At 32.5% G+C, this 13516-nt stretch overlaps 1 protein-coding gene across 2 annotated transcripts in view; it reads right to left on the bottom strand.

Annotated features, from left to right (window-relative positions):
* ASCC3 (activating signal cointegrator 1 complex subunit 3) overlaps positions 1–13516 on the bottom strand; it is a 338200-nt gene that overhangs the window by 285766 nt on the left and 38918 nt on the right. For both annotated transcript variants that reach the window (XM_086316372.1, XM_086316373.1), the window contains exon 4: positions 12748–13307. In XM_086316372.1, the coding sequence (XP_086172498.1) occupies positions 12748–13307 (560 nt within the window). The remainder of the gene's footprint in view (positions 1–12747; positions 13308–13516) is intronic.

Below are 13516 nucleotides of genomic sequence, written 5' to 3'. Positions count from 1 at the left end.
AGAAAAACCTAAAAGATACCTCAACCTTAAAAAGAAGAAAAATATCTCTCTTGGCCATAAATAGAGCAAAAAAAAGGGAAGCACTGAGTAGAGTAAAAGTGACAAGCTGAGCTCCAGTTTTGGACAGCAAGGCCAGGAGCCTGGCTCCTGAGAGATAATCTAGATGAAAAATGCTGCAAACAATGTGGGAAGCAGAGCCAGGGGACTTAGGTGAAGCCAGAGCATGGGCACAGAGCTCCCATGTTCATGAGAAGGGCCTGAAAAGAACTACCATCAAAATGAGACGTGGGGCCACACCTTCTACAGCAATCTAGGATGGGGAGGAGGGGGAATGTGGAGGGAGGAGGGGGATGTGGAGGGAAGATCCTACAAATCAACATCAGCATAAGAATTAAAATTTTAAAACATATGAACAAATCTTAAACTAAAAATGACAGTCAACAAAATCGACACAGGAACTTAAGTTTACTCAGAAGAAGGTAATACAGAACAATGTGATACAGACTTTCAAGTAAGCACTAAAGTTCCAGGAGATAATAAAGCAGTTGTTTTCTATTAAAAGGATTTATGAAACAAAACAAAAGAAGGTATATTGAAACATTCTATCCTTTTTGCTCAATTTTTCTGTAAACAATGCTGCTATTTAAGAAGTTTATTAATTTAAAAAATGATAACTGATTCAAGGAAAAATAAATTTTAAAGCTCTATCAATCAAGGTGATTCTCCTACTGCTGATAAATATTTATAAAGTTAAAGGACCATACACTTGTGGTTTAAGTAAAAACTACCTAGTAAAATGCCTTACATATAAAAAAAAAAGATGCTTAACAAATCTTTGTGAAGAAAATGAGTAATGAAAAGAGGGAATTAATGGTCAATATGAGGTCATTTTCAAACCGCAATAGTTACCAGGTCGTAAAATATACATATCTTTTAATATTCTCATTGGGATCTATTTTATTTTGCAGATACAATAAATGTCCTTGATGTCATTTTATATTTTTAGAGTATTTCAAATGCTATCATGATTATTATTGATAGCATTTAAAAACAAGTAGTTATAAACAGGTTAAAAATTTCAAAGAAGAAACCCATTTCCACTGTGAAACAATTATATCTGTTATAACTGGATGTAACTAGAAGGACAATCAGGCTTGTCTCAAACCCTTTGTATCTAAAGATGGGAAACTACCAGATGTCTTATTATTTAAAACGGATACCCGCTATATGAATAAAAGCCAAAACTTATGTGAGAAAAAATAAAGACCAGCAAAATTAAAATGTGATTCTTTGAAAGCAAACAGTCTTGTATCAAAAATTAGAAAGTACAGATAAAAAGACTGGGGCAACATAACTAAAAGTTGGTGTAAAAATTTTTTTTTTAATTAGAAGACATTTATGAGTAACTTTAGAGCAAAAAGCTTGAATATGTGGCTAATGAAATGGCTAATTTCATAGAAAAATATAATTGTCAAATGATTTAAGAAGAAATAGAAAATCTGAATAAACCAACAACTGGAAAATATGAATTGCTAACTACAAAAGACACCAGGTGAGATAAGTTTATTAGCATACTAGTGTCAAACTTTCATGAAAGAAATAATTGCTTTAAGAAACCTTTTTAAAAAATAAAGAAACCTCCAGAAGTTTACTTTATGAAGTCAGAATAACCTTAGGCATTAGTATTAAAATGGGCTTCCCTAGTGGCTCAGATGGTAAAGAATCCACCTGCAATGTAGGAAACCTGGAATTGATCCCTGGGTCAGGACGATTCCCTGGAGAAGAGAATGGCGACCCACTTCAGTATCCTTGCCTGGAGAATTCCATGGACAGAGGAGCCTGGCAGGCTACAGTCCATAGGAGTCAGACATGACTGAGCAACTAACACACTAGTATTAAAACAGGGTAATTTACAAATTATCTGCTCAGGTTGGCATTCTAAGCATAGTAGGAGGACTGGAATATCATGTGACTATCCAATAAAGCCCCATGACAAAGAGGAGGCATTCTGATTTTCATAAATTAAACTAAGGCAAATCCATGTATTTCCATTTTTAGTTACAAAATTTTAAAACGTAAGAGTTGTACCTACACCTCTACTGTATATAATAAACAGCATACACCATACACTATAGATAATGTGGTATCCAGAGAAAAATGATACTCAATTTAGGGAATGTCTTCCTTTGAGACAATAAGCAACTTTAGTTAGATTTATACATGAAATGAAAAAGATGTGCATACTGAAAACAAAGAATAATATAGTATGATAAAATAAAACGCTAACTGAGTAATTCTGAAAAGTTTGAATTAACAGTCCATGTGGAACTCAGTATCAGAATAATTATATAAAGCAGAGCATGTTATTTATAACACTGTAAATTATTCTTAGTTTGATTTGTGGCATAAAAAATTATTAAATATTCATACATTCCAAAATAAAGTCTTAAACAACAAAAGAAAATGACCATGAAAATTAGGACAGTATTTATTTAACATTTATTTTTCTCTCAAGAAAAATGTGCTATGCAAATTGTTGCTGCATTGCAGAGAATTAGATAAATTACATTTTCAGAAAAACTTACTCATTATTTACAGGTACTTAATCTATCATAACAACTTAACAAAGCTAAAACCAAGGTCACTTACAACTTAATTAAAACTACTTGGAATGTAAATCTATTTATTCCTCACATACTATAATTAATTAGATGTATAAGTTAAGGTTAAAGTTAAGTATCATTGTATATTTAAAAGTTTACTTTACAATTGCATGCACATGGCAAATTTATAGTATACTAATTATTAAAAAGAAATTACGCTGATTTTTAAATGCCTTAGTGAAAACAAATTTATAGCCATCATATGCATGTATGAGTGGACCATATTATTCATATATATATAAAGCTGAACAAATATGAAATTTTAAATATTTAAATAAATGCTTACAGCAATTTCTAAATCTAATAGCCATACTTATTTACGCCTATAAACTGACAACTAAAACATTATTCAGAATGCTTTTTTATTCATCTCAAATACTTTTAAAACACAGAAATTTATTCTTTATTCTCATATATTACTTTTCTGTATCAATACATTACAGATATTTCTCAATATATGTTTAGAAAATCCACATGCTCTTCCAAATTAGTCATAACAACATTCATTATATCAAACATAATTTTCTTGCCCATTCTCCTTTTAAGTATATGTGTGAAAGTTCCAAGAGGAAGAGACTTAAGAAAGCAAGATAATGGGAATGGGATGATTGAACTCTGTTACCTTACCTTTTTGTCTCCCAAAACCAAAGAGTACTTGACGCACAGTAGAGAATGAATGAGTGAGTGAATGAACAGTACCAAACAGAGAAGAATAAAACTAAATGCATGAAATTTGGCAAAATGTCTTACTCTTTGAACAATCATTCCAACTAAGGGCAAAATAGTCTGAAATCTGTTATTGCCACAAATTGGAAGCAAGTAAGTATTTTTAAGTCCTCATTGTGAGTTTAACATATTAATAATATCTTTTCCTCCATATCTACAACAAGATGACACAAGACCTTGAGAACTTTTGGGGATGAAAGGTATCTTAAAAGTCATATAATTCAACCCTCAACAAATTTCAACAAACTAATCATTGAGTATACATGTCTATCTTTCCAATAAAAGATCTCATTATTTGCCAAAAGAGCACCTTATATTTAAAGGATTCAGAAAATGTTTGCCTGAGCTGAGATCTGTCTTCATGTACCTTCCACCCAGAGCACTAGTTAAAATTTTGGGCATCCTTCTTCCATGTACAGATCTTCAAATATTATGCCCATCCTCCTATCCCACCATAGATTTCTCTCAAAAAGAATAAACAGTTAGAAGTTTTTCAAGTGTTCATCACAAAACATTAATTCTACTTCCTTCACTGACCTCATCACTCTCTTCTCTATGCCTTTGTAGGACTGTAACTCCCTTAAAAAAACTATGGTGGCCAGGTGCGGCCTAAAGAGCACAAAAAAGAGCTGAACTGTCATTACCCATGTATAAGATTGTACTTTTTTAATATTAAAATTGTCTTGTTAGCTAGCTACATAAGACTGCTTACAAAAATAATACATATGGAATACTTAGCATCTGCTAGGCACTATTTTAAGTGCTTCAAGTGCTTTACATCGTATCTGCACAGCAACCTATATGGTAAGCCTATCACTTTCTCCACATAACAATTACAAAAGCTGCACCTTGGAGAAGTGACTTGGCCAAAGTCAGTTATCAGCAGGAGAGCTAGGATTCATACATGTGTCTGCCCTAAAGCCCATTCTCTCTCTCTCTCTCTTTTTTTTTCCATTCTCTCTTAAACACTTGAATTCACAGGTCCCATGGCTAACTCCCACTGAATTTAGTTTATTCAAATGCTGCTGCTGAACTAGACCTTCCTGTCTAAAATTAACAGTGTTCCTTGTTACAAGTATATGAACTTATATTTATCTGTTTTATCATGTCATTTCAGCCCATTGTTCTAACAATTTGAACCATAAAGAAGATAAAAGCAACATCCAACCAAAATAAAAAATATATATATATAGCTAGTGCTTTCCCAATACAGACTGTAAAACTTAAGAGACCTGTTACAGCAGGTAAAACACTTCAACTGTCTCGACCTTTCCTAATTTTTACATTCAGATAAAGTAGAACATGAATTTTCCTCATAAAAATTTTATCCCTTATAAAGTAAAAGTAGGAATGAATAATCTGAAGTGGCAGACAATGTGGAAGTAACAAGAACCTTGGGAGAAAATGGCTATATCACTTCAGAGCACATAATATGAATATATTCATATATGTACCTACAAATTAAATACAAAGATACATCTGACCCAAATAACATTCTGACTAAACCCAGTGAGACTAAAATGAAAAAAATTCATAAAAGAGAGGTTCAATCACGTCCTGAGGACTGCCTTTCTAAGCAGAACACCAAAAAAAAGAAAAGATTCGTAAATGAAAAGATGAATAGACTTGCCTATTTATATACCCAAAACATCTGCAAAAACATTTGCAATCTCATTATAAATTATCTTATTAATTAAGAAAAAGTAACTCAACTTCATCAAATGAAAAATTCGCAATTCTCTTAAGAAAGCAGTAAGTGGCCTATAAATATATGGGGAAAAAAATCTTTACCTCAGTAGTAATAAAAATGTAATTAAAACAGTGAGATATCATTTTCCCCCTAATAAACTGGGCCGGCCAAGAATGTAAGTTCAAGGATACTCTTATACACTACAGGCAGAAATGTACACTGGTGGACTCTTCCAGGAAAGAATTCTGTCAGTACTTCTGGATGCAAAATTTTAAGTACTAGGAATATATTAAAGGGGAAAATGTGTGTGAGCAAATATTTAGCATAAGAGTTTTATCATAGAGAAAGGCTAGATTTAACTTAAATCTTCAGTAGCAGAATAAACTAGGATATGATGAAAAATGTATACTCTGCAGCCACTAAAAAGTATTATACATTAACCAAATCACCATGATATATACATGAAACTAATATCACATTGTAAGTCAAGTATACTTCAATTTAAAAAATGTATACAATAGATAATGTATTGCAGATTTTATTGTCATAAAAATGTTTTATTGTCTCACACAAAAGTGTTAAGTAACAAAAAAGCAATTCATAGACCATATGATCCATTTTTAAATTATTCATATTTTTAAAATATATATGCCAAAATAGTTGCTATGACCATGACTAGATATACTGAGAATGCAGATGATTTTGTTTCTACATGTTATATATAAGTGTGCTCTAAATTTTCTACAATGATACATTATTTTAATTAGAAAAATAAAGTTGTGTAAAAAACAGTGGACATTAAAAAAATGAAATGACACAAAAGGCTAGAATTTCCAGTACAGTGTTAAAAATAAATAATAAGGGGAAAAAACTGGATTCTATAAAACACTATGGCTAGGCAGTAACCATAAACTAAAAAAAAAAAAAAAAACCTAGAGGGACATGAGAGAAAGTATGGTAGCAAATCACAATAAAAACTAACATAATTATACATATATGTCTTTAAAACATAGTATTGTAGTATCTATAAAGTTAAATCTCTAAGAATATCTTGGCACATGAGAGAAATAACAAAGAGCTTTCTTTATCAAGTTTGAAGCAAGGAAATAAAACCAAGACACATGTTCCTCCAGGAGGAAGATAAGAGAAGTCCATTTTCACTTCTCCTACAGGAAACATTAGCTTAAGACAGGAAAGAGCAGAACAGATACCATAAAGACCGAATGTTACCTACAGAGAAATACTGAGCTTTATCTTATGGAGAAAGTAGTAAGGAATCACTTAACGTCTTCAAATAAATAACTTCAGGTGTTCAGACCTTGATGAATCATATCCCAAGGTTCAAAAACTACTTACAGATTTGAGGCCAGAGTCTTTGCTATCTCTGAGGAATAATAAAGGAAAACAGAAGTGCCAGATGAAGGCAAAAGTCCCCAATTTAAAAAATAAATGATGTAAAAGATGGATTGTGAAAATTACTTAATATCAATACATGAAAATGTAACAGAACATGAACAGAATTCACAAGTAAAATCATGGCAAAATAGTCTTCTTTTTCCTATGAGATTGTTAGGTTAGTTGTTCTTAGATTGGAAAAGCAACTGAAAGTTTGATACCTTTGAAGATGAGATGATGAAAGCATTCTACACGTCAATAGTGTTAGATCTATAGAGGACTGAACAGCTGTATCCAAATTGTGTCGATAATGGATTAATACTAACAGAGGAAAACTGGGAGGGTTTTACACTTAAAAAAAAATACTAAAGAAAAGAAAAATATAACTGCCATCACATGTCTAAAACACAATCATATAAAAGAGGAGACATCTATAACTTTACTTCTCCATGTATAGATATAAGACTAAATGCACTGGGACGGCCCAGAGGGATGGTATGGGGAGGGAGGAGGGAGGAGGGTTCGGGATGGGGAACACATGTATACCTGTGGCAGATTCATTTTGATATTTGGCAAAACTAATACAATTATGTAAAGTTTAAAAATAAAATAAAATTAGAAAAAAAAAAAAGACTAAATGGCAGATGTAATAGGAGCAGTTTGTCAGTTTAATAAACAAATAAGTTAGACGAGGGCTACTCAAGAAAGGGGTAAAATGCCCTTTGAAAAAAAAAAAGAAACTCATTAGAATAAGTAGATCTTATTATATGGGCATCATTTGGATAGAATGCTAGACACACACATGATATACTTTGGGGCAGGGTTGGGGGAATGCTATGATTCTAAATATTCTCTAAGTATAACTTTACCCAATGGCAGCTCTCTACTCAGACTTGGGGCAGGGGCAGGGCTCTTCTGATTATTTGGTGAAATGACTATAGAAAAAGCAACACATAATTGGTCCTTACAGTTAAAGAGATACTATTTTAATTTCAACCTCATTAATGTTGGTGTCCTTATATAATACGAAGACTTTTCATAAAGCATTCATGTTAGACATTCAGCTCAATAATATTTTAAATTTTCTACTCTGGGTACCAAAATCATCACTATAGCCTCCTTGCCAAGCTATAGTGTATATATCAATGTGTGGTCTAGAATCTCCGAGACCCTTTCAGGAGGTCCATGAACCAAAATTAGTTTTGTGATAACAGTCAAATGTTATTTGCCTCCTTCATCCTCATCCTCCCATGAGTATAAAGTGAGTGGAGTTTTCAGAGGCTACATAATGTGTGATATATGAACAGACTGCATGCAGAAGCACATATGGGAATCTCGTTGTCTTATATTAAGCTAGATACTGAAAAGACTTGAAAAAATGCCATACAATCCCATTCTTCATACTTTATATTCTATTTTAGAAAAGTTATTTTTCATAAAAATGTTACTTATATTAATATAACATATTTAGTGTTATTGGCATTAATGTAATAGATTTAGCTATTTACACTAATGTAATAGACTTAGTATTATTTTAAATGATTTTTATTTAATAAATACAGTATTTAATAACATATTAAAAACTTTGTTTCAATTTTTAACATAATATTCCATTCAGTTCGGTTGCTCAGTCATGTCTGACCCTAGTAGAACATTATGATAAGCAACATAAAGAAAACTCTATGAGATCCTCCATAATGTTAAACAATGTAAAGTTTGGAAAAAAAAAAAAAAAAACAATGTAAAGTTTGGGAGCCACTTTATTAAGCCATGCTAATTATTCTATATTAAAATTTCAAAGGATGCTGGAATCATTTATAATGCAAATGAGTATTTTAAAAAAATAGTCTTTCCTCAAAAGACATTCTAACCAAATAAGTCCTAATTTTTAAGATCAGGTACATATCTGGAACAGGACTGGGTTCAGAAATGAACTTTCATGGGTTAAATAACACCATCTGCATAGAGTCGATAATGCTAATAGTGAATGTAAAATTAGAAAAGCTATAAAGAATGAACCTCAGCTGCCCAACTGCAAACTATGATAATATCAATATAACTCAAAATTCACTTTTCCTAAGAACTTGTTAAACATAACTTATCAATATTTACATCAATATTAATAACTCTGCAAATAGCATTTAATCCTGAAATAATACCAAGAGATATGTATACTCCATTTCCAATATTTTCAAGTAATTTTCTATTAATTTCTTTTCTATTTTACCAAAGATTTTAAAATCAGAACTCACTGCAAAAACTGAATTCAAGACTTTTAGAATAGTGAGACTTATAAAAGCAAAAGAGAAAAAAAAAGCAGTAAAAATAATAATTCTCTGAATTAAGAACTATCCTCTAAGCATCATTTAATTAACTACTTGAAACATCTATATATAACAAGGCATAGATAAAATTTATATACTGATCTGTAAGGTATCCACTCTAATAAAACTTTGCATACATGGAAATATATAATCCTTATTAATGTGGAAGGCAAGAATCTAACATCCGAGAACCTACAGTTTGTGAAACATTATGCTAGGTAGGTACTACGTATATAGTCTCTCACAAATCCTTACAGAGACATTGTGAAACAAAGGTTCACAAGAGTTTAATAACCTGCCCACCGTCAACAATAGGTAAGTGCACAAAGACAGAATTTCCTTCAGAGCCTTTTAAGTAAGTGTCCTTCTCTTCAAAGAATTCAGTGATATACCAGAGAGGAACAGCAGGCTTGTGCTGGTGATTAAAACAAAAGGCCCAGAATACCTACCAGTGTCTTGCTTTGTGACTTTAGGAAACAAACTGGGACACGGGTTTGGGGGGGTTATTTTGTTTGTTATCTTTATACATAGTATACCATCCTTACCTTGCAGAACTATGAAGAAACGGGTTATATCAAGTGAGACAGCTTGGTCTAACTCTATATATAACAGGCATTCAAAACATGGGAGGTTTGCTGTTATTAAAACTACTACTTTCTTGGGGAAAAGTTTCTGTTGAAAGTTCACTGACTATGTGATCCTATTAGGACCAAACCTATTGCTACAATTCTGGTTACAGAAAAGCAGCAGCCAAGAAGATGTCCGTACCAACCAGGGATGAGTCCTGATTAAGAAAATAATCTGAAATGTTTATATCTTATCTTCTTCTGGGTAGTTAAAATGTACTAACTTTAAAAAGTATTTTTACAAGTAAGTAAGTCTCAAAGAGTGTAAAGAATAGAGAGTCTAGCCCAATCAAATTCTTAGGCTTAATCATAGTAACTATGGCCTTAACAAATAAATTACCGGGAGTCAGAGTTTAAACTTAAAGATGCAAAGTAGGAAAGGAAAAGAAGATTGTACTCAGAAACCTAAGTTGGCTGTTTTATTAGTTCAACACTCAAAGAAACACAGAATTACTTTAAATGCAATTCCCCACAGAAATTTTAAAACTCATCTTTAACAAGTTCTCAATATTTCTTCCTTTCTCTTATTTCAGCCAATTCCATATCTGGAATTCTGTTTAAGGAACAGATATTGTTTCTGAAGAAATTGTAAATTAGAGTAAAGGCCAAAGAATCCTAACCATACTTAAACTGCTTGATGTTTCAAAGCATCAAACCTAAGGAAATGTACAGAACTATTTCTTTGCAAAGAAAGCACACACTGGAGTCACAGTTGTCTGAGTTTAAACCCTGGATTCACTATCCTGCAACCTTGGACAAAATTCCCAGCACCTCTATAAAACACGTATCTCCAGTGAGCAATAATCCATGAGGCCACCAAACATTTCCTTCAAGTACCAGCAAAACAGGGGTACCAAAAAATGAGAAAAACTTTTTTTTTTTTAAGAATTTGATGTTTGAAAAAGACATCAATTCAGCCACAACGGTAAAAATAAAATAAAATTTTATTAGACTTTCTTATATTTGCTGTAGCATGCTTTTAATTTTTAAAAAAAGTCTATGGGAGGGGAGAAGAAATGCCTCAGCATTTAACATTTTCAGTGCTTAAGGTCTCTAACAGCTTTTAATCTAATACGTGAAATATTCACTTACATGTTAAACTGTCCATAAAATCCTGGTTGAAAATCATTAAACAAGATCAAGCAGGGTGTATCTACAGGTCTTAGAGTGGCTTACAATATACCTGAACAAAGTGTATAAGGCTTTACCTTATTTGGCCCTTACCTCCCTGCTCATCCTTGTCTCTGACCGTACCCACTCTGCATATCTTGCATCTTCACTGTAGAGACTACAGCCCTCAAAACACACCTTGCTTTTTCTCACACTTAAAATATGTTCCTTACCTTTCTGATCCACTTGAAGAAGTTAAATCTTGTTGTATTTTAAGGTTTGGCTCATGCTTACCCTCCTCTATGAATACTTTTCCTACCATTCTAATTCCCCTATGAAATTTATGACTGACTCTTTTATGCCCCACTTTTCTTTGTATACAGTATCATCATACCTAGGTATCTGGGAGCACTTACTTATTGGCATGCCTCCTCTGACTAAACAACAAATTCCCCAAGAGCAAGGTTGCTGTCCTATGCATCCTTTTATGTTCAGTAAGTAGCACCTCGTGCTACAACATATGATGAATGGATGAAAGCATGAATTCACTCTGACCCTGCAGTTAGGTACATTATGAAAACAATCTTGAGAAGAATATGTTCTTCCAACAACCAGTTTCAGTTATATACTTAAGAATTGTGGTGAAAAACTAAGAAATGCAAACTTCACTCTAGATACTCTAAAATAAAAAGAATAGTTTTATGGCTCACTCAGACAAATTTCCATGAGTTTGATGTTTGTAAGTTTCAGTTTACAATAATCACAGCAAAATTGCTATGTATTCAATTATAACAAGCAAATAGTAAAATTTTCTTTATATCACAATTTTTAAAAGAATGTTACTTTTCACAATGTTAAAGAGAACCACTTATGAATGTGGACCATATCTGATAAATTAAGTGTAAAACATTAAAGGTAAACAAGACTGATCAAAGAATTAACAGCATGTTAACTTACTTTGAAACTACAGTTAATGAGTATAATATCTAACTACCAGGGGTTTAGTCCTCGAATACCTATTTCTCCTATTGCTTAAATTTTTCTCCCCCTTCTGGAAAAAAAAAATACTACCGAGATTTTTTGGCATGCCTCCAATACTTATTTCTCCTATTCCCTAAATTTTTCTCCCACTTCTGGAAAAAAAAATAATACTACCGAGATTTTTTTCTACATTTCTGATACTGTGTGATTTTAAAATTCTTAATTTCAATAACAACAACAACAAAAATAATTGCAGCTACCATGCAGTATTTACAAATGCTACTTATCATTTCACATATGGTATCCTATTTAAGACTTATACCAACTCCATAATCAATGTATTCTTTTTACCCTGAGACAGTTCAACTACAAAACAGGCTCCAGGAGATTCAACTACCTCAAGTCTCACTATCAATAAGTGGGAAAGGAAGGACTTCTGATTTCAAAGCCTCTGCCCTTTCTATTAATACAACAATATGCCACCTCTGTTCATCCTCATCAAATATATTACTCATCCAGTATTAAAACTGGGTTGACATTATTTGACATTTGTATCAGAAAATGAATATAATGCCATGATTGAAAGCAACCGAAACCCTTCAAGATAAACTTTTCATGTGACAGTAAGAGTAATTCACCATTTTTTGAGTAACATCACCAAATGGTGGCATAGAAAGGAATTAAAATAATGTTTCCTTTGTGTGATATAAAAAACTTACAAATACACAATTCTTTATTGAACAAGTAATATAAAATAGTCCAATTATTTCCAGATTAGTTTGTTTTTGCAAGTTTATTCTTTAAATCATAGAAACTAGCCAAAAATATTTTGTAAATCAGTAAGTCATTCAACAGTCAGATAAAATTTGTGTTTTGAAACTTATTTTCATCAGATATTACTAGATTAACCATGTAATTTATCATTCAAACCTATATACTTTTTGAAGAAGGGACACTTCTAATTATTACAATGTAACAACAGGTTTAACCAGAACTGTCCCAGTAACCAGGTCATGTGGACACCCTCACTATTCCCCTATTCATCACGCTCACAGTCCTCCTACAACACAGTGGAGAAATATGCATGCCTACCATGTAAAACCATTTGGCTACATATTTGATCACTGCAGCACAATATTAAAGTACTTTCTTTGCTAGACACCCATATTTTAAAAGGCTATTCCATTAAGATAATGCACATTAAGATAAAACTGCAATAACTTCAACTGTACCTCATCCTGAAGTTCATCACCACTTTTAACAGAGGCAAGCATATCATATAAAGTACAGCAAAGATCTTCTATTCTTGTTGCTTCAGCCATTTCGTTTAAAGTTGCATTTAAGTACTTCTCAACTTCACACCACAAAAAAGAGTCGTTTGTTTTTTCCGCAGGCTTGCGGTTCAGGGTGGAATGGTCCTGAAGGTGGTCAGTCAGAAACTTCTTATAATCCAAGCTTATAGTTTTCTGGGATTCACCATTTATTGGCAGTTCATCAAAGTGGTCCAGATCATGCATGTCAAATGAAAATGCTAAATTTTTACCAAATAAAACTCGATCACCATTTTCATCGGTTGTCATCTGGACAAGAGCAGTAAGACTGTCTTTACAAAAATGAGAAGTAATTCGATTAGTAGCATCACAAGCTGCAGTGGCAGATGATGATGGAAAAGGACCAAACATCTGTTTGATAGCCTTTGTCTCCTGGTGACCAACACAGTCCTTCAAGTGAAATGTCTTGAAGAGAAATGCGGCTGCACTTTCAATGGCTTCTTTCCCATTATCTGTTCCAACTATTCAGACAAAAGAAACAGTATTAGCTTAAATGGATCATGGTTCAAGCTTCCATTTTCCAAAAAAAGCTACTACAAATATTCCTCTGAGCAAATTCAACAGTGAAAATATACTGATATTTAGATACAGTGAGACAGATGAAGATAACCAATTCAGGAACAGGAAAATCCCTTTAAGGCCATTCCCAAATTCCCAAAGAATGGCATTA

Source organism: Bos grunniens, chromosome 9, assembly GCF_055505025.1.
Source record: "Bos grunniens cultivar Pamir isolate PY7600 chromosome 9, Bosgru_T2T1.0, whole genome shotgun sequence".
In the NCBI taxonomy this organism is placed as follows: domain Eukaryota; kingdom Metazoa; phylum Chordata; class Mammalia; order Artiodactyla; family Bovidae; genus Bos; species Bos grunniens.
This window is presented reverse-complemented; position numbering and strand designations above follow the sequence as displayed.